This window comes from Heteronotia binoei, chromosome 6, assembly GCF_032191835.1.
Source record: "Heteronotia binoei isolate CCM8104 ecotype False Entrance Well chromosome 6, APGP_CSIRO_Hbin_v1, whole genome shotgun sequence".
In the NCBI taxonomy this organism is placed as follows: Eukaryota; Metazoa; Chordata; class Lepidosauria; order Squamata; family Gekkonidae; genus Heteronotia; species Heteronotia binoei.
The window spans coordinates 55,216,730-55,244,688 of NC_083228.1; the positions used below are offsets into that span (position 1 = coordinate 55,216,730).

Sequence of the window (27,959 nt, forward strand, 5' to 3'; positions counted from 1 at the left end):
GAAGCTGGGATTTTTGGCCCCAATGCAAATTACTTTGCACTTGTCCACACTGAACCTCATCCGCCACGTTGACGCCCGCTCACCCAGCCTCAACAGATCCCTTTGGAGTGCCTCACAATCCTCTCTGGTTCTTACCACCCTAAACAATTTAGTGTCATCTGCAGACTTAGCCACTTCACTGCTTACTCCCAACTCCAAATCATTAATGAACAGGTTAAAGAGCATAGGACCCAGTACTGAGCCCTGCGGCACCCCACTGCTTACCGTCTTCCACTGCAAAGACTGCCCATTTATACTCACTCTCTGTTTCCTATTAATTAGCCAGTTTTTGATCCACAAGAGTACTTGTCCTTTTACTCCATGACTCTCGAGCTTACTAAGGAGCCTTTGATGAGGAACTTTATCAAAAGCTTTCTGGAAGTCAAGATAAACATTATCTATTGGGTCCCCTTTGTCCACATGTTTGTTCACCCCCTCAAAGAACTGTAACAGGTTAGTGAGGCAAGATCTTCCCTTACAGAACCCATGCTGAGTCTTCCTCAATAACTTGTGTTCATCAATGTGCCTACTCATTCTGTCCTTGATAATGGTTTCTACCAACTTTCCCAGTATTGAAGTCAGACTGACTGGCCTGTGATTTCCCATATCTCCTCTGGAACCCTTTTTAAAGATGGGGGTGACATTTGCTACCTTCCAGTCCTCAGGAACGGAGGCAGATTTCAATTACATATTACAAAAATTACATATTTTTGTCAGAAGATCCAGAAGTTCACCTCTGAGTTCTTTCAGAACTCTTGGATGTATGCCATCCGGACCTGGTGACTTATTAGTTTTTAATTCATCTATCAGGTAGGACCTCCTCTCTTATCACCTCAATGTGACTCAGGTCTTTCAACACCCCTTCCAAAATTAGCGTTTCTGGAGTGGACAAACACTTCTCATCTTCCACAGTGGAGGCAAAAAATGCATTCAGCTTCTCAGCCATTTCCCTATCCTCCTTCAGTAATCCCTTTACCCCTTGGTCATCCAAGGGCTTACCTAGAGTGCTTTGGGTTAAAAACTTAAGGGAAATTCAGAACTTTGATTTGAATGCAGGGTGGGAATGGACTTCTGGGATAGAAGTCCAATATTTTAAAAAAATAAACAAAAAAGAAAACCAATAACTCTCTTGATCCCCAAACAAAGAAGGTTTAGACTATTTGAGGTAGTGAATTGTCAGTGGCATTTCTACGTTTAAGCTACTCCAGACTCTTAACACCCACACATTTCCTGCAACCTAAAATGACCTTGAGTGAATCAGGAATGTATGCTGTTCACTCACATTACTAAGAATAAGATTTTATGGTGATGTAGTTCTATGTAATTTTGTTGCATTTATTAATGAAATTATGTTAACTGCCATAAATACTGTATTAAATATATAAATAAATACATTCATTATTGGAATATCACCACTATAGATTAGAAGACTCTGGACATAAACTGTAGGGGATGTCTAGTAGGAAAAAAAAATAACAGCAATAAATATGCAGGTGGGGAAGGAAATACTGGAAAATGTGTGTAACCAGCTTTGCAACGCTACGGTATCTACAGTGCTTCCATTTTAGCATCCCCAAATTAGAGCTATCTGGAACACTTCAAAACAACAGGCAGGCTGGCAACATATGCCTGTTATTTCTTCCTATAGCTGCACATTCTTGTACTAAGCAAGTCTGAACAAGGGCTGTGTTCCCTGTTAATTGCCTTGGGAAAGCAAAGTTCTTGTTGACTATATGACTCTATTTTGTCTGTATGTACAGTACACAAAATGGACATATTCACAGGCATGAAGCTAAAAAAAGTTACTGTTGTTCTGCAGAAAGCAGCAGCTGCTGTTGCTTGGGATGAATGCTCAGACAGAAAAAACAGGTGATGATAAATTCTGCAAGCATATGCAAGTACTAAGAAACATAGCTATGAATTAGCAGCAGCTACTCAAAGACATCACCCTGTTTGCAACAGGAAGCAAAATGTGTCATCCATCATCATTTTAAAACAGAGGGACTTTCTGTCTTTTACAGTGCCAGTGGAAGCAGAGCTGTAACTTCCTAAGATGATTCAAGTGAATAGACTCAGGGCTTTTTTTTTTGAACAGGAATGCACAGGAATACAGTTCCGGCTGGCTTGCTGTCGGGAGTGTGGCCTAATATGCAAATTCCGGCTGGGCTTTTTCTACAAAAAGCCCTGTGTACAACAATGGTGATGTCAGGGGGTGTGGCCTAATATGCAAATGAGTTCCTGCTGGGCTTTTTTGACAAAGAAACTCCTAAATAGACTTATAAGGATGCAACTATGCTTAGAATTGCACTGTAATTCTCTGGAACCTCTAAGCAGATACACAACTGACAGGGTTGTTAAGAAACAAAATGCCCACCTCCTTACTGCTACTATGGTAAAGAAAAGCAAGTGTGGAAAGGAGAATGCATGAAGTCTGTTGATGCCACTTTTCAAAACATCTTCCAAATATACAATTCCTCACAAATCAGCTGAAAGAAATCAAAATTAATAACTTTGCTCTTAAGAATTTTACAGCTTTTCCTCCATATGCATGAATAAGAGACATAAAGCCTTTATTTTCCAATCAGCAGTATAATGCCCTGCATCAATATAATAATACACGCTTACAGCTATTAATTCCATGTACTGTTCCAGCCCTCACAATGTGATGTGGTAATAAAATGTGGGAACTGTAAAGGTTCCTGTTTATGCTGTCTGCCTCCCGCTAATGTGGTTGAGTTTATGGTACTTCTGTCTGGCAAGACTCTTGTGTCTTCAGCAAGTGTCCTTTAGACATGCAGGTGTTTAGCTAGTGAGATGATTCCCATCACTTCACCTCTAAGCCATAAAAAAAAATCCTTAACATATTAAACTTTGGTGAGGCAGGCACTTAAGAGCTTTCAAAATGAACCTTACCAGAAAAAAAAAGTTGATAACCCACCTCCAGGTAACATGCTCCATCCTAATTCTAGATGTAGGAGGGGGAGGAAAAGAAACACATTTTCCAGTTTTAGTGTCCAATTCATTGTCATGCACCTGGAAAAAATTATTATTAAGAGGAGCAGTACCACCCTCTGAAAAAAGTTAATGCTTTTCACTGTACCTTTCTACTTTGGTGGCATCTCTTGCCTCATCTGAGGTGTCTTTGGCAGCTATTATAGCGTCCTTCTCAGGTACAGCAAGGAGAGAGTGACAGAACTCAGGAATAGTGCTGAGATTATGGAAAAACAGGTACATAATTAGTCACTGGAGAAGAGACCTCATTTCATAGAACTAAAATATATCCTTGTAAAAAATTTCCTGATATGCAAACCAATGATAAAATAAACCTACAGGAAATAACTAATAAAAAGGGAATGAGATTGGGATATTCTTCAAACAGCTCTGGTTATTGAAGAAAAATGTAACTTTGTTTAGGACTACACTATGAACATGTAGGTCCTCCTTCTGTGGAGAACCAGGCAACCTAAAAATCCTGAACATGCAATCCCAAATTACCAAATACTGGCCTCAATGCAATGCAACTAATTGCATTTAGCCAACTGTCATAGAAACTACTGCTACTATATTATTGGACAAATAGTTTTCAGTGGGGGGGCGGGATTTCAGAAGAACAGCAGCCCTTAGAAGACAAATTGGAGTAATCCAGTTTGACAGGTGCACTATGTGCATAGCAGAATAAAAGAGTGCCTGTCCAACCTTTTTATATTATGGAAAAACAGGCACCTCTGTCTTCAGCTTCACAAAGCTTGCAGAAGTGCTGATGTAACTGTCTGATTTATGACTGACAGTTGTGGGATCGTGTACTGTACGCGTCTTGGCCAAGAAATAAGTGGGAAAAACCTGCTGAGCCTCCAGCTCTTTACAGGTTTTAGAATATACCCCTACTTCCTCAGGCAACCCATAGGTATTTTCCTGAATTAATATTATATTCCACTGAAAAGAATTGCAATTTTGATTCAGGTAGGCTACAAAACAGGACTAACCTGCAACTTCATGCAGTCATTAAGGTTGTCCATCCCACCCCCTATTACACAATAGCAAACTTCAACATACTGGCATATTTCTTTTACAATTAATTTTAAATAAGTACCTTTCAGCAGGTAATCCTTCAGTAGCCATACTTGGGTGTTCACTGGGAAGATTTTGCTTCAGTTCAGTGAGTGAAGCAGCTGATTTCTTGCCCTGAGTATTTTGAAGAAAACTCTCTTGTGTCCAATTCTTTTCTCCATTCCTATTTGCAGAAGCAACAACAGCATCTGTACTCTTAAAACACACATTTTTTTCCATCTTGTGAATAGCTTCTGAAAGCTTTTCTGCATCAGACCCTTGATCACAAATGCTGGGTTGCAAAGCTGAGTCACTGTCCTCAGTGAATAATATCCCTGTAATACCTTTTTTAGGGGTGTCAACAGAAATATGTTCTTCAGTTTCTGCTGTGCTCAACATGGCGTCATTTGCTTCTTCTACACTGCTGCGTTCTGCTTTACAGTTACCTGGGGAACAATCATCAAGGTGTACTTCATTTTTTAAGTAATCTATGAGCCCATGTGTTTCTGTCCCCTGTCCTTGCTCTTGAGACAGCTCTGTGTGTTTCGCACTTCCCAACACATCCAGCATAGTATGTCCTTTATCTTTGTGCGAATTTTCATCCAAAACACTACAGTCAATAGATTTCTTCTCATTTATACCTGGCAATGTTCTGGACTGTTCTGTTTGTACTTTGTGTTCACAAAGGACATCTAGAAGAAATGGCAATGGTGACACGTTGCCTGAATTAAAAATACTCTCTTCATTTTCATCACCTTTACTTGGCATCAGGTGGTCACATAAATTTCCACAATGTTCCGTACTTGGCTCTTCTTCAGACAAATCTGGTTCTGTCTTATGCACAGTAATTAAATCACAGTCCTCTGCAGGGGTAGTACTAGAAAAATCACTCTTTGAAATAACTCCTGAGGAGGCAGCAGTCATTATAGGGAGGTTACTGTCAGGAGAACATAGCAGATTGACTGTCCCTGGGTCACAATCATTAGCAAATTGTACTATTCCTATTTCCAAATTTACTAGATTACCACCATTATCACTGCTCACGGGACTAACATGTTCACTTTCATCAATCTTCATCTTATTATTGCTCATTTTTGAGCCATCCAACTTACACTCTGAGTTTGACAAAGTTACTCCAGACGATGTATCACTTAAGCAATATTCCTTGACAAGGATCTTTTCCTCCCTAGAGTCTTTTGTCAAGAGTCCATTTTCTTCTTGATCTATCTTCTCTTGAGTAGCTTCATTCGAAGTTTCAGCCTTTGAAAACATCATGCCTCCTTCCATTTTCTGGTCACATTCAGGTTTTCCATTTCCACTGTTTTCATCTCTGGCTTCCAATACATGCTTAAATCCTGGTCTTTCTTTAAGTACAGGGCTGTCATTGTCACTGGCAATGTTTTCATCTGAAAGGTGCTGTAATTCTGCCCTTAGAGCACTTTGAACTGTTTTCTCAAATATTTTGCTAATGTGCTCCCTGAAATCAGAAAAGCCAGTGCCAAAGGCTTTGGAAGTATGAACATCAGGTTCTGAAGACTGTGTGGGAATAACAGTTTCTGTTTTAGGGGTGGAAAAATTCTCTGTTGTAGCGCATTGGCGTTTTTCTGCATTCTGTGTATTTTCTACCCCCTTCCTCTGCTTGTCATCCACACAGGTGATATTTGCTGCAACACCCTCATTACTGCCTGCTTGCTTACTAAGAGATGAAAGGCTCAGAAGCTTCTCTTCTAAACTTGAAAAGCTGGAGAGAGATTCCACTGAGCTGTCACATTGCTGGGCTTTGAAGCTGACATCACTTTTCGATCCTTTTGTTCTAATTGCAGAGATCTCTGTCTGCAGCTTCTCGAAATTAAATGTCGACAAACTTCCTTCGAACTGCCCTGTCTCAGCGGAGCTTTGTAAGGTACTCTCTTCTAACTGGAAAACTTGTTCAGGAATCACAGGCTGTTTCCCTGGGACTGTCTCTGAAGGAACATAGTCTAAATTCAGTACTCTAGAATTCACGGGATCTATTGAGCTTTTATCTGCAGAATTATCAGCTTCCCAGCTGTCTTCAGTAGCAGTAGCAGCAATATACAAATGAGAACCAACACCTAAGACATTTTGGCAAGCTGCAACTTCCAGCTCCAGTTTTTGTAATTCACCAACAATGCCATCATTCAAGCTGCCTGCTGGTTGTTGGCTCACCATGTGCTGTTCGCACGGAAATGCTGACGTAGAAAGAACTATTAGTTCTCCTTCAGAGCCACCAGGTAGAAACTCAGTCTTTTGAATACTGTCCATTTTAGACAATGTATTGCTGGAAGGTGTTTCTGTGAGTTCAGGTAATACCAGAGGATGATACTCCTGTGCTTCTGCAATTTCATCAGCCAAGAATGTAAGGTCCTTTTCAAAACTTATTTTTTCATGTTCATCATTCACGATTATTGCATCAACCAAACTCAGGTTCTCTTTGATTTCAGAATCTGAACATTTTCCTGCCAATTCTGTCTGATTATTAAACAGGTTATGGCCATTTCTGTTTCTTTCAGAATCAGCATCAGCAGGAGTTATTTTAAAATCTGTTGGCAGAGTCTGTGGCACAGCATTAGCAGTGTCTGTATTCTGTGTCGCTGGAATGCATTCCATAATACCAGTGTTGCTTTTATCACTGTCGCCTGCCATTCCATATAAACTGCTCAACTGCTTATTTGTGATGGATTCTTTAGCACATGCATCATCCAGACTTGCTTCGTAAAGAGAGTCTGAAGTCAATGTATTAGAATCATCCTGCTTGATGTTGCTTAAGGTTTCTTTACTGAGACAACTTTCCCCCTCCTTTAGGTTTGTTAGGGTTTGCAGGCTGCTGTCTTGCACAGAGGGTCCCAAAACTTTAGAAATCCTTGGTAAAGATCCCTTTGCTTTCATCTCCAGCTCACAAAGTACTGTTTGAGGTTGGGCAGGAATATCTACAACTGCCTTAATTTCACTTTCACACAGTTCTCGATGGGCGTTACATTCATTTAATACAAGCGAGTGTTCCCTTTTGGAATATATCGCATCAAGCTCTTGTTCATCAAGACCTGTAACTGTGTCACCGTTGTAATTTTTGCATTCTGAGCTTGAAATGTCTTGTTGGTTACAGCATACTAATACAAGGGATTCTGGACTTTCTTCTTGTTTTGCTTGTGGAGATGGTATTAAAACCACTGTGGTGCATTGGACATCTTTGTTCTGAAGAGTTTCTAAGGACACTTCACTGTCATAACTCTTTGGAGGATAATCATGCTCCCTTCTGCTTCTATCACGTAAGTCTTCAGAAATCAGCCTCAGTTCCTGGGTACCAGTCTCCGTAATGGTTGCTGAAAGAATTGGGCTGCCTGAACAGCCCTCTTTTGTACTTTGGTAATTTTCTTCTGTCACTTGTTCATGCTGAAGTTGCTGTGGGGAGTCCAATTTGCGCTCAGTTTCCTGTGCTAAAGCAGTGTCATTTGCCTGGCCTTTCATCTCTGTCCTGTATACCTCCTGTCCCATTTCATGACTTTCTTTTATATCCTCAGCAGTGCTTAGTTCAGCAACAGGAACAGGTACATTGCCAGCATCATCGCTGGTTGTCTGGTTTTCCCTTTCCAAAGGGTACACATCTTTCTGGATCTTTGTTTTTTCCAATGTGACACATTCAGCAATCCCTGCCGATTCATTTAAGCCCTGATGCTCAAGACTGGATAATTTTTCTTCAAATGCCAGACTGCATCCAGAAGTTATTTCTTGCACTGCTTTGCCTTCTGTCTCCCATACAATGTTTTTAATTGTTGGATGCTTCCAGGAACCGTCTTGCTTATTCTGCTTAACCATACCGTTATCAGACTGCACCAGAAGTGAACCATGCACATCTGCTAAACAAACCTTCTCAGCCATTTTATAGGCTGGTGAGCTGTTTTCTGGACTGAGGTTTAAAAAATCGTAACTCTGTGGGTGTTTTGCCCCTTGTAAATGTAGTGCTTCAACAAGCAGAAAGCTGCCCTTACCCTGCTTGTCATGTGTAGCTGTTTTCTCTGTCTTTGATTCCTGACTTAATTCAAGTGAAAGAACTTCAGGTGCATTCAAATTGTATTCTGAACTGAAGATTTTTTCCGGTGCTTCATCACTGGCATCACTTTTTAAAATGTTTAATAGAGAGTTCAAGTGATCATCCCAGTTAACACCAAGACTGTCCTGCCTTTTGTTAATATCAGCAGTTTGCGCTGCCTCCTGGAAGCTGTTCACCTTTTCAGGTACAACAGGACTTGTTAAAACCAGACTTTCATGACTTCTAACTGCTCCCAAAGAAATGTCTTTGTTTTCCTCAAGTACTATATTTTCTTTTTTGATGAGCTCTGGAAGCTTGCTCTCACTGGTAAAGTCTGTTGTTCTTTCCTTTAGGGGAAATCTTTGATCTGTTTCAGAATCTTCCTTGATAATATTTGCAAGATTTTCTGGGTCAAACACAGTAAGATTCTCCCCATTTTCACATTCAGCTTTCATTATTTTATTGCTGCCAACATGTTCTGCTCTGTGCTGAGATGACGTTTCTTCATCATGTTCCTCAGGCAAAAAAAACACCCTGGAAGGCTCTGAGGTCACTATAAAACCCATACGGTGATTTTCCTTTCCAGTAACAGAATGAGTTGTTGGTTCTTTATTAATGGCTTTATTTGGCCATTCATTTTCAGACTGAAAATCCCTAGTATCTTCTTTTGATATAGGTATCAGAGATGGATCTGGTGTGTTAATTGACAAACTGGGTACAACAGGGCAGGATGCAGATTGTGCCTTGTTCTCCTTTGGGAAAACCTGGCAGGGCTCATCCACTTTGCTTGTTGAGGCATTTTTATTACATGCCTCACTAGGTGCAGTGAATGCAACAAAACTCTTCTCAGGGACCACTTGGCAGGGTCCATCCACTTTGCTTGTTGCTGCATCTTTATTACATTCATCCATAGCCGCAGTGAACGCAACAAAACTCAGTCCATCAGCAACTGTTCCATATTTTTCAATGTCTGAACCTCCTGTTGTGGGATAATTTGGGATTAAGGTTTCCTTTTCCATTACCAGGCTGTCTGCACCATCTGTGTTCTGCCCACCTAGCTTCATTATAGCTAGCTCCTCGTGACCCATTTCCAAAAATCTTGCCTTGCGGCTGGTCTCCTGAGTGATCATTTCATCTCCCCCTTCTTTGGTCTTGGGTAATGAGATGACATGTGTCTCCCTTCTGTCACTCAGCTGTTCGCTCTGCTGTAGTGGTTCTAATCCACTTGGATTGGTTTGTGCAACTCTAGCTCCTGGCATCCAAGCAGCATCTGGGGGAGGACTATGTTCCAAGCCAGAACTACCTGGATCTCCCTCATTCTGTTTGGCAAGAGCAGTAGTAGACTGGCCAGCTTTTGAGTCGCTGTCTATAGACTTAGCAGAAATAGTTGCAGTTTCTTTGTCATTCACCAACTTTGGGTCAAACACTAGTGAAGGCAACTCCCCTTGGCCACTTGCAAGACTCCCTGCAGCTGATTCCATAGCGCATTCTGCCAAAAGCATTGAGACAGGCTGTCTTCTGTCTTTTGTTTCTTCAGGCAATTCAAAGAAATCAGACCCGGCTTGTTCTTCTTGTTCATGTAGGATGTTATCTGATGCCGTCACCTCTGTAGATGCTGCAAGTAGGTTTGCACTGGCTGATTCTTCATTAGCATGGTTACAGAGACCTTCATTACTAAGGCTGCCAACAATGGAAATATTATTCATTTCAAATGGGCAATAAAAAGTGGAACAACAGAACAGCAATTCACATCACAGAAGTTTCAAGGCCATGCAAAACATGCACTGCAATGCTGACTTTCTGCTTTCATTAGGCAAGAGACCAGAGGCAAAAACTTTGTAACGATGCAGAGATAATAATTACATGGAAACAGACACCTTCAGCATTTTCTAATGTCTATCAAGTTAGGACTGTGGATGTGCTTTCTATGGATAATTAAAAAAAATTAAATAGCTGCATGCTGTTCCTTTCACTCCAGAACAGAGAATAACATTTAAAAAACATAAAACAGGTCCCAGGATTAATGCAGAATGTGGGGAATACAGCAAAGCGTGATTGAATTTTTAATGAGATATTGTGCCTGCTTTACAAAGGTTATGAGCTTCAATTTTTAGTAGCACAGATCTAAATTAAGCAATCAAGGCTTCCGCCCCACATTTTCCTGGGGTTAAATGCCACTGAAGTCAATGTATCTATTTTTGAGTAAACATGGATTGGGCTTCATGATGTACAAATAACACCCCACCCTCACCTCCTTTTTTCCCTATGCCACATACTGGAACTTCTGGGCCTAAGAGCTTTCTCATGCTCATCTTGCTTGGCTCTGTGACTTATTTGGTGCCAAGAAGGGCAACTTCACCAATCACTGTCTCCATAACACTGTTGCCAATCTCATACCAGGGCTCCAGTGCTTCTGCTTGCCTTCTCACAGCATCCCCAATCTGTTGCTGCTGCCTGCATCTTCTCAGACTCCCCATCCTTGGTTTCTCATCTGTTATCACTGTGCAGCAGACATTTCTCCAGGAATACACACTGACTTCCAAATTGCTACTGCATCTGAACTGGTTGCTCCCTTTGATGATCAGCTGCATTCACCCTCAAGTTCCTGGTTAATTCTCCGCTGCTGGAATTCACCCTTTGATGATCAGCTGCATACAGCTTATGACCCACAAATTGAATGCAGCTCACCAGCTGTGTATAGCATCACACCAGAAATACAAGAACCAGCTAGGGTTACCAAACTCCAGGTAGGGCCTGGGGACCTCCTGGAATTTGCAACTGATCTCCAGACTATGCAGATCAGGTCCCCTGGAGAAAATGACTGCTTTGGAGGATGGACTATGCATTATACAAAGATGGACACTATTGGATTATGATGTGCTTCATGCCAGAAGTAAATATGACTGTTTGATCCATGGAATGGCAGATGTGGATATCCACAAGCCATGGAGTCAGTACTTCTGGTTTAAATCATCCTGCATTCATGTATTCTTTTAAAATACTCCATCAATTTTGTATTCAAATAGGTGTATGTTATGCAAATAAGGCAGAAGGGGAAAAAGAGATCCAGGGGAGTAAATAGTACTAGGCAGGGCTTTTTTTGCAGCAGGAACTCCTTTGCATATGAGGCCACATCCCCCTGATGTAGCCAATCCTCCAATAGCTTACAGGGCTCTTAGTACAGGGCCTACTATAAGCTCGAGAAGGATTGGCTACATCAGGGGTGTGTGGCCTAATATGCAAAGGAGTTCCTGCTACTGAAAAAAAAAGCTCTGGTACTAGGGTTGCCAACTGTGGGTTGGGAAGTTCCTAGAGGTTTTGGGGCTGCAGCCTGGGAATGGTGGGTTTTTGGGGAGAAAGACCTCAGCAGGGTATAATGCTGTAGAGTCCAAAGCAGCTCTTTTCTCCAGGGGAGCTGATTTTGGTCACCTGGAGATCAGCTGTAATTCTAGGAGATTTCCAGAAAATCAGGGAGTGGGTTCAACACACATGGTAAGAGCTCAGAGCTCACACAGTCTCTGACTTTTCCACCCAAGAGTCGCAGACTAGAACTGGCCTTAGGCTTCCCAAATCCCTCGCCTGGGCGGGGGACCCCCGATTTGGAGCCTCCTCCCCCCGCTGGCCAAAAATTCAGAAAGCGGGGGGAATGGCAGCCCTTCCCACCCAGCCCCGATCCCAGCAGCTTCTCCTCTCCCGTTCCCACCGATCCCCAATGCTTCTCCTCCTCCCTTCCCTTCTCTTCTCACCTCGATTGCAGCAGCTTCTCTTTGCCCCTCCCCTTCCCACCCAGCTCTATCGCAGCAGGCGGAGCTTTCCCAGGCTGCTTCCTGCCCCGCCCCAAAGGACCATGTGCCTTTGCATCTCCGGAGGTGGTGAAAGGCTTCAACTTTCTGTGTCTGTGTCTGTTGCTGAAATAAGCTGGCTGGTGAGTAGAGAGGGCAATTCCCTACATCAGATTTGCGAGAAGGGGTGTGTGTGTGTGGAGAGGGAAACGTCTTCATTATTCCCTATGGAAATCGTTTCTCATAGGGTATAATGGGGAATTGATCTGGAGGTTTTGGGGGCTCTGGGGGAGCTATTTTTTGAGGTAGAGGCACCAAATTTTCAGTATAGTATCTAGTGCCTCTTCCCAAAGTACCCCCCCAAGTTTCAAAATGATTGGACTAGGGGGTCCAATTCTATGAGCCCCAAAAGAAGGTGCCCCTATCCTTCATTATTTCCTATGGAAGAAAGACATTTTAAAAAGTGTGCTGTCCCTTTAAATGTGATGGCCAGAACTCCCTTGGAGTTCAGTTATGCTTGTCACACCCTTGTTCCTGGCTCCGCCCCAATGTCTCCGGGCTCCACCCCCAAAGTCCCCAGATATTTCTTGAATTGGACTTGGCAACCCTAACCGGACTAGGAGAATGTGGGAGCTTCACCAACTGATCTCCCTAGGGAGGACCACATAATGCCAAGAACCAAAGTATGACAGTTCCCAATAAATCTGTTCACATTTTGATTGATGAGACTAGGAATTGGGGCTAGCTATCTCTTTCAGAGGCTTTTTGGCAGATATGACAAGAAACTTTTGTTTGTCCTTGACAGGCATGGATGAGTGTTCTTGCATGTGCATGCCTGCTCCTTCCTGCTTCCTGCCTTCCCTTCCATGTGGCATGTTATTGACAGTTTTCTGGCTGGAAGACTTCAGTTGGTGTGACAGCAAATGAAGGACCTGGTAAAACTAGTTTTGTTTCCTCCCCGCAAACTGGGATTCTATGCTGGAGTTTAATTCCAATTTAGAATCACTTTTGCAGAAAAGAAACCATCTACAGTTTGCCCAGACACCTGCATTCTGATGTTACAAAAAATTGAAGTTTGAGTCAGGCTTCACAAACTAGAAAGTTTTCAGTTGCATGCTGATCACAATCACACACACTAAATAATGCACTTTCAGTCCACTTCCAATCCACTTTCCAACTGGATTTTACTGTGTGAACTGTATGGGCAGAAAGGGGGAGCAGACAAACACTGGAATAGTCTGTGTTCATGCACACAGAGATTTGCTGTGTGTCATATGCCTGTGCTTTTGCATGGCTGTTTTCTCTGCAGGAACCAAACCCAACAAGACAATAGGACACCAGGAAATCTCACACTAGCAGATAGGTTAGTAATATTTTGTGGGCAAATAGTTTTTAAGGTCTTATTTGTAAGTTTGTATTGTCCACTGGTTTCTTTTCAAATATCTAAAAAAGCAAGTGGTTCAAAAACTGAATAGCAAAGAACTAAGAACAGAGAATCTGAGTAAAATTAAGCTGACGCCCTAACTAGCTCAAATTGTTGATGCTGAGTTTCTCTAAGGCTCTGATCTTAATCACTGCAATTTACTTCCAACTAAAAACATATCAGGTTGGGATCTAAGACTTTACAAATAGGATATATTGTGGGTGTATTGTACCTTACTGATATAATGAACCTTGGACAATATACAATATTTAATAGCTCCAAGCACCTTAGGTCTACTACCACACTGTTATTTTGCTCCACCTTGACTTCCTTGCACCAGTGTTGTTTTTGGGAGCTTCCATGTTTTCTCTTGCTTTGCTGCTATCTTTCCCAAACCTGAGTTGATTCCCTGTGGAGGATTTTCCCCATTTCAGCCACCTAACTGGAACATTTCCCCCCACTTCCACATGGTATTGTCCTATATTCCTCAACACTTTTTCCACAAAACCCCCCTCAGCTTAAAAAAAAAAAACAGAGGGGAAAGAACCAATGACATTGCTGGGATTATCTTTTTCTTCTGGTTGAAAGAAACAAACACCCCTTTCATTCTCTTATCCTCTTTATTTTTTACAGTGAACCTCCTGAGGAGTTCTTTACAGGGAGGGGAGTCAGGGCAGTATCTTTAGCACAGTTACTACAGTATGGTAACACACAACTGGGAAGATCAGGGATCAGCACCAGCATCTTGGCCAGGCCAATGCTGAAATGGACCCCCAAAATAGGGATATTAGGGGTGTAGATTGACAAGTGTCTTGTTTAGCAATGTGTATGCGTAATGTGCCATTAAGTCACAGCTGATGTATGTCGTCCCCATAGGTTTTCAAGGCAGGAGACTAACAGGTGCTTTGTGATTACCTTCTTTGGCACTGTGACCCTAAAAGCCTTGGTGTCTCCCCTCCAAATACTAATCAGGGCTGAACCTACTTATCTTTGGAGATCTGATGAGATGAGGCTAGCCTGGGCCATCCAAATCAGGGCTGTTCAGCCATACAGGGATAAACTCAATATAGGGAGAAACAAACTCAATAGACAGTGAGACTGGGAGGGAATCCTCCTCAGTGTCTTATTCAGTGCTGTAAGTGAACTAATGCATATGGGGTGTGTGTGTTTTAAGGGCACAGAATTGTGCTATTCTCAAGCAGAGCTATGCATACGACAAAAATAAGGCTGGGTGAAGAATCACAATGGTGGAACGAATACAGTGGGGAAGGGGAGCAGTATGCATCTGATGTGAAAGAGAAACCATTACTAATGATGGTGAAAAACAGATTATTCTGGAATCTTAGTTGTAGTGCAAATGGACCAACAAATGCACTGGTAATGTGACTGTTGCAGAAAAAAATCCTTCATGTGGATCAGCCCTAGTTTGGTACAATATTTTTGGTAAGAGTTCAATCAAAGCTTCTTTGGATGCTCTCTTGTTGGGAAGTTGTGCATTTTTGCAGGTTCTCTCCACATCAGTATCATTTCCTTCCTCATACACTGGCAGAGTTTTAAAAAACTTCATTGGTACTTAATAGATTGTTATAATAATGCACAGCTTCCTATCAACGGGGCATCCTGGTTGGGTTTTTTTAAAGTCCTTTGTGAGGGAGGGCAAATGGTAATTTCAGGGGACCTTGGCAAAGAAAGGGCAAGAAAAGTACTCCATGGATGCTTCATTGCAACTACAAGTGCTTCCACATTAACATCTAGAGTGGCCAGGCAAGGAAAGTACAAGGAAACTACTGCATGGATGGTTCATTGCAACTGCAAATGCTTCCACATTCACATCTAGAGTGGCCAGCCCCCTGCTGGAGGTGAGGGATCCCAGCTCCCAGGCCCCACTCCCCACCGCTGATCACCTAGCCAGCAGGGGAGGATTAACCAGGAACTGGAGGGAGGTCTAGGCTACATTGCCGGTGACATGATGATGTCACTTCCAGTGTGTATCAGAAGAGACATCATCATATTGGTGATGTCATGAAAATTCTCTGGTATTTGGGCAAAAAATCCATGGTAGAAGCCATTTTTCAATAGAGCTTTTGCCCAAGTACCAGAGCATCACTGGGACATCATGATTTAGTTTGGGCCTCCCATCCCCTGCTGGTTGCCAGGAGGGACTTGGCAACCCTTTCCACATCAGTCCAGGAGTGGTAACATTTTCTTGAATACAAGTTCATGACTTATCTGGTCGTGTGCTGATAGCAATTTGATAGAGCTAGATTAGCAGACTAATTTACAACAGGAGATTTTCATTGGGGAAGGAGGGAACTCTATGTGCTAAGTGGTTTTAGCCTCATATATTAATTACAGTGTACTTAATACCCTTCATACTCCCTTTGGACATGTGCTTATTGCACTTATACACATTAAATGAGAAAGGAGGAGTTTCACAACTTCAATTTGATGCTGGTGGTGGTTACTGGTTCTGCCTCAGTTAATTTGGCTTAATTTCTTATGCTTCAGGATATTAAAGATTAATTTAAAGGAATGGAAATGTGCAGGTCCACTATTAAACCTTCTCCCCAAATGAAATGGTGTGTGTGTGTGGGGGGGGAGGTTTCACAGTCTGCCCTGGCTATGATCCAGAAAACTGCAAAATGACAGATCCCATCGTCAAAATACAGAAGTCAAATAACCTCAAGCAAAAATTGTTCCATAGCAGAGACTCAGAAATTCTTGGCTACTGGATCACAGTCAACAGCTTTATGTGTTATATAGCATTAAATAGAATTGAACCCAAGACTGATATTGAAACTATTATTTGTAATAATAATAAATTCTTAATTCTTACATGGTTAAAACGGTTTACATTTATTTCAATGAAATCACCAAAGAAAAATACAACTTGTTTGTAGGAGAAAATTTTTGTCCCTGATTTCTGGAAACATTGGAGGGACAGAGGGGGAAAAAAGGCCTGCAGTAATAAATTTGGACAAATATTTCAAGTCAATGTGTAAAATTTGTGTCTCTTTACCTGTGAAGCAGTTCACTGTGCTTTCCTTTTCAGGCTGTTCTTCCTTTCACTCTTTCTAACTTTCTTTCCTTAGTTTCCTCTCTGCTTCTCTAGACCTGCCTTCTCTGTTCCTTGGACCTTACATCTTTAACTCTTCCTTCCCCAAGTCCTTAATCTTGCCATGCCCCCTTTATAGCATCTGAACAGTTTATTCAATTGCAGCTGCAAGCCCTTCAGCCTGTCTCACCCTGTCCTGACATTTAAAGGAACTCAATCAAACACTTACTGCTTCCGCATATTGGATATATACAGTCCAGAACTGATCACCTTTTTCTCAAAACTGCTTCAAATTTTATGCAATTGCCTACATGGCAAGTGTTTCAGTGCAAGGAATGTATGACATCTGAAGCAGTTTTCAGCTATGCTACTTTAAACTAGGATTTTAACAGATCTTTGAGGATGATTAATAAGATTAGCTCTGATCAACCTGTGGCCACAGGGAACGAGTTTCTAGAGAAAGGACACCAATATTGCAATTTGCTGAAAGTAGGGTTGCCAATCCTCAGTTGGGGGCAGCAGGGGATCCCCGGTTTGGAGGCCCTCCCCCTGCTTCAGGGTCATCAGAAAGTGGGGGGGGGGAGAGGGAAATGTCTGTTGGGCACTCCATTATATCCAGGGCTTTTTTTTTTGTACCAGGACTTCCTTTGCATATTAGGCCACACACCCCTGACAGAGCCAATCCTCCTGGAGATTACAGTAGGCCCTGTACTATGAGCCCTGTAAGCTCTTGGAGGATTGGCTACATCAGGAGTGTGTGGTTTAATATGCAAAGGAGTTCCTGCTACAAAAAAAGCCCAGATTATACCCTATGGAGACTGGACTAATCAGGTCAAGCTTCACTGTTTTTCCCCTCCCTCTGGAACTTCAAGTTGGTTCCTTGCCACAAAGGAGAGTCCTTCCACTGCTTCACCATTTATTATTTTCTTGGGTCTTTGGGAAGCTCTGCCTAGGTCCCTTGCTATTCTACCATTTTCCCCTGAGCATAAGCACTGCCCTTTGCATTTCTGCATCATCACCCTCTAGTTAAACAGACTACATACTCTACCCACATCAGCAGACTGAGGATCAGTAAACTTCTCTTTCATGGACTTGGACTTTTTATTTTTTTTATTTACTCAGAACTCTCTTCTCATGGTCTTTGCATCCCCCCCCTTCCTCCCTACTCCTCATGGCCATTTCATGGTGAGCAATCTTGCTTAGCCAGTGGCCTGACTTTCTCTTTCTCTTCTCTCCAGTTTGCTTTTCATTTGCACATCTTTCTGTACACATCCTTAATTGTTCTTATGTCTAAGGCATGGGTGGCTGAACTGTAGCTTGGGAGCCACATGTGGCTCTTTCAGACTTTCAAAGCCCCCACTGCCCCACAGCTGGTTTGGAGAAGGCATTAGTCTCTTTAAATCACTTCTCCAAGCCAAGCCAGTTGGAAGCTTGAAGAATGCATTCAAAGTTAAAATTACTTTCTTTCCATCTCTCTTCCTCTGCCATCTATTTTCCTTCCTTCCTTCCTTCCTTCCTTCCTTCCTTCCTTCCTTCCTTCCTTCCTTCCTTCCTTCCTTCCTTCCTTCCTTCCTTCCTTCCTTCCTTCCTTCCCCATCTGACATTCATGTCTTGTGGCTCGCAAACATCTGATGTTTATTCTATATGGCTCTTATGTTAAGCAAGTTTCTGTATCCCTATCCTGGGAATAAAATGTAAACTTTGTATTGGAAAAAAAAAAATCTGCTTGTTATGGGTAGCCTAACAGACATAGTATGAATTTGCTTGCCCATTACATAGTTAAAAAATCCTAAACCCCATGCTCTGCTACTTCTCACTGATGAATGTGTTAATCTTCCAAACCATCCAGGCTACAGAAGCAGAAAGAGGTTGTCACGCCCCTGCTGGCCCCTGTCGCACCCCGCCGTGGCTGCTGTTCCCCTAGTAGAGTCCCATCTCAGCCGGAGGGTGCGGGGGGGGGGCTCCCGGCGGAGTCCCGTCTCAGCCAGGACTGGACAGAGGTTGCCCCTGACATGGAACGTAAATCCCTCCAAATTGGTTGGGATTCCAGGTGAATCTCCCAAACCCAATTTAAAGAGTCCAAATGTGTCAAAGGATACATTTAGAGCGCAGCACAGGCAGTAACAAGGGATCATCCTGGCAGGAGGAGAGGGACTCAGGTGGCATGCAACCTCTTTCCTGCCCAGCTAAAGCTTTTGAGGGGTGGAGGCCAAAACCTTCTTGCCAGCTGGGGCTGAAGAGGATCCAAGTGATGACAACCCCATCTGCCCCCTACTCCAAGATGTTCCCTGGCCAGCCATCACTCAAGCAGGCCAGCTCAGTGTCCCCTTCTCACACCCAGGGTTTTAACTGAGGGGTTCCATCTTTTTTTTTCTGATCAGCTTCTAGATTGAGGACTGTTCTATCAAAATCATTTTAGACCGCTGAATGTTATATATTTTTACACACCTGGCTTATTTTGAAACTGAAGTCTTCATATTTGTTCATTGATGCAATTTGCATTTATTGAATCAAGATGGACAACACAATCCACATGCAATTAGCATCAAGAATTTTAGCACTGCGGCTTCAGAAATGTGCAGAACCAGGCCAAGCTATTCTCTGTTATCCAGAACTCGAACCCAATAATCAGCATAAAATGATACATGCTGTCTTTAAAAGCCAAAATAAGCATATTTTTCTATAGTTGTATTTCCATAGGAGCCAGAAGCAAGAATTATTAATATGTCTGATACACCCAGAATGAACAAATGTGTTTCCTCATGCCAACTACATAAGGCCATAATTGGTCTTTTAGTTCATTGTTACTCACACTGGCATTCTGTACCTGCTTATGACTGGGATATGGGACCCTGAGTCTTCCTTTACACCAAGCCCAACAAAAAGAAGATTATTTGGGGTAGGAGTTTGGAAGGTTTTGCTTTCCTTCCAATTAGACACCACAGGCCAGCTCCCACTGTCAGGAAAGGTACAGGAAAAGAAAAAAAAACATATACACATGCACTCATCTTCAGAAAGTAAAGTGAATTAGCATGCAGTAGATTGCTCTCAGAATTTATCACTTGAGTTTGTGTTGCAGTAATTTAGATGCAAGAGTTACAAAATGCTCAATATCATGTTGCAGAACAGATTAATACAGTTAAAGACACAAGAAATGGTAAACACATTAAAACACTGCTAGAAACTATGAGTTATGTCCTATCAACTCTTCTAGTCAGGGCTTTTTTTGAGCCGGAACGCACTGGAACGCCATTCCGAATGTTTTTGATGCTCCTCCACCCCACCTGCATGAAATCCTTGCTCGCTCCTGCTATCACGTTCTCAGGGTGCAGGCAGGGAGGAGTCCAAAGCCAGTCCAAGGTCAAAGTCCAGGAAGTCAAGCAGGAGCCAAGTCACCAATGCAGAATCACAAACCAGAATCAGAAGTTAAATGTGCAAAAGCCAAAAGGTCAGGGTGCCAAGGAAATCAAGCAGGTCAGAATCAGGAAGGAGCATAGATGCAAGCCAGAGAATAGACTTGTTGCTTCCACAAGGTTACCAGGTCCTGGGTGGGAGCTATATGAGAATCTCAATCAGCCTGTTCCCTGGGTGGCAGTGACTCTGCTAGAACTCAGGGCTGAGAGATCTGAAGCATCGGCGTGCCTCATATCTTCGCTCTGAAAGTTCTTTCCGGAGCCTGCTTCAAACTCTTGAGATGAGAGGAGGAGAGCTTGAAGGAGATTGATTGTCAACAGCTGACACTGGTGCCTGGAGAGTGATTGATGAGCCAGCTGCTGTTTGTTCAGCTGAGGAACTGGCTGGCAACTCTTCCAGGTCTGTTAACCCTTCCAGCTCCTCCTCGTCAGGGCTCATGACACTCATCCCCTTTATTTTCCTTTATTTCAGTTTCTTTTCCCCCTTTCTTTCTTTTCATTTCTTCCATCATTCTCTCTCTTTTTATTTTCTTATTTGCTTGCTTTCTTGCAATTTCTTTTCTTTCTTTCTCTTTCTCTCTCCTTCTCTCTGTGTCCCTTTTTCCTTCCTTCCTTTCTTACAGCTCTCAGACAATCTGATGTTTATTTTATGTGGCTCTTAAATTAAGCAAATTTGGCCATCTCCCACTTTCATTCAAAAAGCAGTTTTCTAGCCCTTATGCCTGTAAAGCCATGACCTTAATAGCCCAGACTATCCTGATCTCATAAACTACAAAGGGTTGTGGTTCAGTGGTAGAGCATCCTCTTGGAATGCAGAAAGTCCTAGGCTCAATAGCCAGTTAAAAGGATGAGGTAGGTGATATGAAAGACCTCTACCAGAGATCTGGAGACCTGCTGCCAGTCTGAGTAGACAATATTGACCTTGATAAACCAGTATAAGGCAGCTTCATGTGCTCCTGTATGTTGGCCCTGGTTAGTATTTAGATGGGAGGACCTCCCAAGCAATACTCCCTCTAAGCTGTGTAATCCTGGGAGCTAGAATTCTATTTTGTGAGCTACTGGCATTAACGTTTTGAGCTACTGCATAAATTAGTGTGCCCTGGGGCCATTTTTCCGAGCTAATACAAAAATGTGAGCCAGAAGCTAAAAAACTGTGAGCTAGCTCAAACTAACTCATCTTAGAGGTGGATTTGGCTAGATAATCGTACTTCTGGTGATGTCAGAGGCATGGCCTAGCATGCAAATAATGGTGATGTCAGAGGTGTGATCTAGCATGCAAATGATGATGTTAGAGGTATGGCCTATTATGCAAATGATTATCACGTCAGAGGTGTGGCCTATATGCAAATTATGGTGATGTCAATGGTGTGGCCTCACATACTAATGAGTTCCTGCTGGGCTTTTTTTTTTAAACAAAAAAAGCCCTGCTTGTAGTGACAGACCAAAAAGAGAGATCTCTTTTGACCACTGAGGATGCTGTGCAAGGGGACTGAAGGGCCCATGAGAGATGGGGGATGCAAACAAAGGGAATCAGGCAAGAGTGAATGGAAAAGATGGTAGGATGCAACCCTAGGAGTCTTCTGACTTTTGCTCCCTCCTCATATTAAGACTGTTTCTGGAAAGAATGTTGTGCTGCACAGAAGCCAAACACCACAATAATTATATGGATGAGGTGAGTGCTACATTACAGAACATACAGGTTAGAGGCTGAAACTGCACATTGCAGGTGGATGTTAACAATTTGGGATGGGCTAACTGAAGGGCCATATTTATTCAATTTTACATCAGTCATGGGCTCTGCAGTGCCCACAGTCTAACCATTCCAAACCTTGTCATAGTGTGAACATTTGTGGGATACAGAAGAGTCTGGCCTCCTCTGTTTGTGCATCCCATATTGCATGGATGAGATCACCATGGGTCTCAGTGCAGAGCCATTATAAGGGTTACCAACCTCCAGGTTGGGCCCATAGATCTCCTGGAATTACAACTGAACTCCAGGCAACAGAGACCAGTTCCCCTAGAAAAATGGTTGCTTTGGAGGGTGACTTTTATGGCATTATGCCCACTTTAGGTCTCTCCCTCTCCAAACCCTCCCCTTCCCAGGCTCTACCTCTAAATCTCCAGGAAATTCCCAATCTACACCCTGCAAACCTACCATTAAGTATACTTCTTGCCAAGCCTGGGTGTCTGTGTGCCACATCTTTTTCCTCTAGTTACAACAACTACAGGTTGAAGATAATAGCATACCTCAAAGGCACCAAGGTACCAGGCTTCTGGTTTGAGGTTTGCCCCTTCACCCTACAAACGTGCCTTAGGTTGGTCACCTAAATTTTACTAAAAGAGGCCAACGCCATGCTGGGAATTCTTAGGAAGGGAATTGAAAACAAATCAGCCAGTATCATAATGCCCCTGTATAAATCGATGGTGCAGTCTCATTTGGAGTACTGTGCGCAGTTCTGGTCGCCGCACCTCAAAAAGGATATTATAGCATTGGAGAAAGTCCAGAAAAGGGCAACTAGAATGATTAAAGGGCTGGAGCACTTTCCCTATGAAGAAAGGTTGAAACGCTTGGGACTCTTTAGCTTGGAGAAACGTCGACTGCGGGGTGGCATGATAGAGGTTTACAAGATAATGCATGGGATGGAGAAAGTAGAGAAAGAAGTACTTTTCTCCCTTTCTCACAATACAAGAACTCATGGGCATTCGATGAAATTGCTGAGCAGACAGGTTAAAATGGATAAAAGGAAGTACTTATTCACCCAAAGGGTGATTAACATGTGGAATTCACTGCCACAGGAGGTGGTGGCGGCCACAAGTATAGCCACCTTCAAGAGGGGTTTAGATAAAAATATGGAGCACAGGTCCATCAGTGGCTATTACACAGTGTGTGTGTATATATAACATTTTTTGCCACTGTGTGACACAGAGTGTTGGACTGGATGGGCTGTTGGCCTGATCCAGCATGGCTTCTCTTGTGTTCTTATGTACGGTAAATCACTCAAGCAACTCTAACTGCACTGCTACTGATGAACACCTACCATGTGATATATTCTACTGCTCTCATTCACTAAAGTGATTAGAAGAATTCTTACTTCACCATACGTATATATTAAAATGCTATTTGAAAAACTGCCCTTTTCCCCAACTAGATGCAATAACAGAGCAGTTAGTGGAGTAGTAAGAGATTTGCACAGGCAAGTGTGTTATTGTAACATGAATGTCTTTGGACAACAGTCTACATCACTTGACGCATTCTGTCATTAGCAATTTGTAAAAGCATTCTGTTTCTTACCTTGTATCTTGTGCAGCGATGGCAGAGAAATCATCTGGCGGAGCTGATGAAACAACAGAATCTCTGTTCTCTGCAGGTGAGGGATCCAAGTTGTCTTGTCCACTAGCTCTGTTTGCACCCCTTTTCCTCTGTTTTTTCTTTTTTATTTCTCCCTCATTACCAGTTGGCTGGTCTGATTCTGGAACAGAAACTGGAGGAGGATCCTAGAAAGGAGAGAAAAAGAGGATAATGGTACTGTTAAAGTGGGGTGGTAGTTATACTGGTATGGGCTACCTATTAGAACACTGGAATAGGATTTGAAAGCCCCAAAATCAAATCCCTACTCTGCAGTGAAACTTGTTGTGAAAACAAAACATGAGATAACAGAATGATGTACTCAGCCCTAAGCTCCTTGGATATAATCAGCAAACAAAATATTCTAAGGTACCAATCCATACTTAGATAGAACAGATTTTGAAAAGTATTGCACTAATTGAAATCTCAGAGGCACAACCGTTTTTTTTTTTAAACACCTAATTTTGTACCAACTAGAAGATTAAGAACTCAACTACAAATAATCATAAGCAGGGCATCTTTTGTAGAAAAAGCCCAGCAGGAACTCATTTGCATATTAGGCCACACCCCTGACATCACAATTGTTTCACACAAGGCTTTTTTGTAGAAAAACCCAATCAGGAATTCATTAACATATCAGGCCACACCCCTGACACCAAGCCAGCCAGAAGTGCATTCCTGTGTGTTCCTGGTAAAAAAAAAATGCCCTGAGGATCACAAGAAAAACATTTCGGGGGTGGTGCTGGTGGAATTACTGCTTCTAAGCTTCTTATGCCTTTAGTGGGCTCATAGAAATCAGTCTTTCCTTGCTTAGGAAATGCTTTCTTGACTGGTATGTATATTTATCAGTGTTACTAAAGCACTTAATTTAAAATACTTAATTTAATGGATTTTTTAAAAATCATTGGGAAAACATCAGTTTTTTAAAAAATGATGTATAGATGGTATATGACTCCTAAAAAGTTGGCAAAGATGAACAATAAGATGCCAGACAGATGTTGGAAATGTAAAAAACATGAAGGTTCTTTCTACCATATGTGGTGGACTTGTGAAAGAGCAAAAAAGTATTGGCAGATGATTCAACAAGAAATTTCTAGGATCTTGGGATATGAATTTAAGAAAGTTGCAGAGACTTTTCTGTTGGGATTACAAATGGAAAAATTTCCAAAAGAAGATAGAACTATAGTTTGGTACTTGCTTGCAGCTGTTAGGACATTGTATGCACAGTTGTGGAAGCAAGAAAAAATACCAGAGAAATGGGATTGGATTGTAAAAGTTATGACATGGAGTGAAATGGACACATCGAAAGCTTCATGGAGTTCTTCCAAAAATATTCCCAAGTTTCCATCTGTATTTCTTTATTTACATTTATTGCCCACTTAATCATTTGAGATTTCACTACTTCATCTTCCGTAGACCATTTTAAAAGTAATTTATATAGTTTTGAAATTAATTTTTCATTGTCTCCAAGCAGAACTCTTTCCATTTCTGTTTGCTCTTGTCTTATCTCATCTGTTTTAATATTATCCACCAAGCTCTTTATTTGTTACATTTGGAACCAATCATATTTATTATTCAGCTCTTCCGTTTTCAATTCTATTTTGCCACTTTGAATTTTTAATAGTTGATTATATGACAACCACTTTTCTTCCCCCGTCTCAGCTGTTATTTTTATTACTTCTGCTGGCACTATCCATAACGGTTTTCTCTCATCTCCATATTTCTTATATTTCATCCATGTATTTAGCAAATTATTTCTTATATAATGGTGAGAGACAAAAACATCCATCTTTTTTCCCCATAATACATATAAGTGTGTCAGCCAAATTTATTTTCATGACCTTCCAACGCTAAGAGTTTTTTGTTTAACAGCATCGTCCATTCTTTTATCCACACTAAACAAATGCTACGTGATATAAATTTAAATCTGGTAATTGGAATCCACCTCTCTCTTTTGCATCTGTTAAAATTTTCATTTTAATCCTTGGTTTCTTCCCAGCCTACACAAACTCTGAAATTTTTCTTTGCCGTCTATTAAATTGTTTACTGTCTTTTATAATCGGGGTAGTTTGAAACAAATACATTATTCTTGGTAGAATATTCATTTAATTGCAGCTATTCTGCCCAGCAATGACAAATTAAGTTTATTCCATTTTAACATATCTTCATCCATTTTATGCCATAGTTTTTCATAATTATTTTTGAAGAAATCAATATTCTTCATTGTTATCTCCACACCCAAATATTTTACCTTAGAGGTAACTTCACAACCCGTTAGCCTCTGCAATTCCTTTTGCTTATTTACTTGCATATTTTTACATAGAAGTTTTGATTTTTCTTTATTAATACAAAGTCCTGCCAATTCCTCATATTCTTGTATTTTAGCTAACAACAAAGGTATGGGATTGTCATTTATAAACATTATATGGGATTGTCATTTATAAACATTGTATGGGATTTTCATTTATAAACATTATATCATCTCCAAATGCTCTATATTTGTAAATAAATCCTTTTACTTTTAATCCTTCTATTTCTTTATCTTCTTGGATTTGCATCAGTAAGATTTCAAGAGTCATTATAAACAACAGTGGGGAAAGCGGACAGCCTTGTCTTCTGTAAGATCAGCATTTATACATAGCCTTGCACGTTGTTCAGTATATATTGCTTTTATCATCCTTATAAAGTTTTCCCCCAACTCCATTTTTTCCATTACTGCAAACATAAAGTCTCAATTTAAATTATCAAATGCTTTCTCTGCATCCGCAAAGAATAATGCTACTTGCTTTTCTGGATGTCTTTCATAATATTCTACAATATTTACAACAGTTCTAATATTCTCTCTTATTTGCCTTTTGGGGAGAAACCCTGCTTGATCTTCCTTTATAAAATTTGTCAAATGGTGTTTAAGCCGTTCTGCCAAGATTCTTGTATATATTTTATAGTCATTATTTAATAGTGAGATTGGTCTATAATTTTTTACATTCGTGACATCTCTATCTTCCTTTTGAATCAATGAAATAACAGCTTCCTTCCATGTATTTGGTATTTTCCCTTTTATTCTTATCATGTTCATCAATTTCTGAATTTTCAGAATTAACTCCTCTTTGAAGGTTTTAAAAAATTTAGCTGTATATCCATCTAGCCCAGGTGCTTTTTTATTTTTCATTGCATTAATTGCTGCTTCAATTTTTATTTTTTCAATTGGATCATTCAAAACTTTTCCCATATTTTCTGTTAAGGGTGCTATTTTAATCTTTTGTAAATATTCTTCCATCTTTTCTTTTTGTGTTAAAACAATTTTTTTATTGGTAACATATGGCAGTTATATCTAATACTAATAAAATATTAATAATCACTTAATGCCTTCCCCATACATGCCTTCCCCATACATGCCTTCCCCCCAGTCTTAATTATAAACATTGATAACATAAGGTAACAATTTCTATTTCTGCATCCTTAATATTCTTCCATCTTTTCTTTCTTTATTTTAACACCCTTAAATAATTTGGCATAAAACTTAAAGAATTCTCTTTTTATTCCTTCTTGATCTACCACCTCTCTTCCCTCCACCACAATTTTATTAATAATTTTACTTTCTTTTTCTTCAGTTGCCAGGCCAAATATTTTCCTGGTTTCTTTGCTCCCTCAAAAGATTTCTGCTGCAATCTTTTCAGATTCCATTCCAGTTCTTTATTTAACAAATGTCTAATTTGTGTTTATAATACGGTAATCTCCCTCATAATTTTCTTTTTCCCTGGCCTTTTTCTCAGTTCCCCTTCTTTTTTCTTTATTTCATTTTGAATGTCCAGCATCTGTTTTTCTTTTTCCCTCTTGTCTTTATTTTTCAATGTAATCAGTATTCCTCTCATTACTGCTTTATAAGTATCCCACACCATCTGAAATTCTATATCTTCTTTATCGTTTACTTGGAAGAAAGCTTTAGTTTCATTTTCTAGAGATGTCACTATTTCTTTATTCTGTAGTAAATCTTCATTCAATCTCCATCTTCTCGACTTTTTAGACAATTTTGTAATCCATATTATTGGGTTATGATCAACCCCTATTTTAGGAAAAATCTCTATTTTTTTTGTTATAAGGCCTAAATATTCAGTACCCCACAACATGTCAATTCTGGAAAAAGTTTTATGTCTTGCTGAAAAAAGGTATAGTCCCGCACTTCAGGATTGAATTTCCTCCATATATCCTCCAAATTTTCTTGTTTGACCAATTCAAAAAAAGAACTTTGGCAATTTTCCTTCCTTATTATTTTTCCCCCCAGACCTATCCAGTGTGTTCTTAATTGTTCCATTAAAGTCCCCCATTATCAAAACTTGATCATATGTCACTTTATCAAATTGTTGAATAATGTCTTTTTAAAAAGCATCCTTTGCTCCATTTGGTGCATACAGTCCCAGTAACAATGTTTTTTTTTTGCATTTAATATTATTTCTACCACTACAAATCTTCCATCTTTATCTTTAAACACTAATTTCGGGTCCAATTCTTGTTTAATATAAAAAAATCACTCCCCTTTTCTTCTGTTCAGCCAATGAATGAAATTCTAGTCCCAATTGCTTATTCTATAAAAAATTGTAAACCTTTTGTTTGATATGTACTACTTGTAAACAAACTATATTACAATTTTGCTTTTTAATCCAATGAAACGTTGCCTTTCTTTTTTATGGTGAATTTAGTCCATTTACATGCCAAGATAATACTTTGTAATCCATCATGGTACATATTCTTTATGTTCTTCATAAAACCTACGCAGTTCCTGTGTGCTTGTAATTGTAATCCTTTTTC

At 40.8% G+C, this 27,959-nt stretch overlaps 1 protein-coding gene across 9 annotated transcripts in view; it reads right to left on the minus strand.

The window, feature by feature from the left end:
- Positions 1 to 27,959, minus strand: part of TACC2 (transforming acidic coiled-coil containing protein 2) — a 211,028-nt gene that overhangs the window by 167,967 nt on the left and 15,102 nt on the right. For 8 of the 9 annotated variants that reach the window (XM_060241490.1, XM_060241486.1, XM_060241483.1 and 5 more), the window contains exons 2-5: positions 23,100 to 23,302; positions 19,222 to 19,350; positions 4,130 to 9,814; positions 3,140 to 3,247 (exon numbers count right to left, since the gene is read on the minus strand). In XM_060241490.1, coding sequence (XP_060097473.1) covers positions 3,140 to 3,247; positions 4,130 to 9,814; positions 19,222 to 19,350; positions 23,100 to 23,302 — 6,125 coding nt within the window. The remainder of the gene's footprint in view (positions 1 to 3,139; positions 3,248 to 4,129; positions 9,815 to 19,221; positions 19,351 to 23,099; positions 23,303 to 27,959) is intronic. The other variant, XM_060241487.1, reaches the window with a different exon arrangement.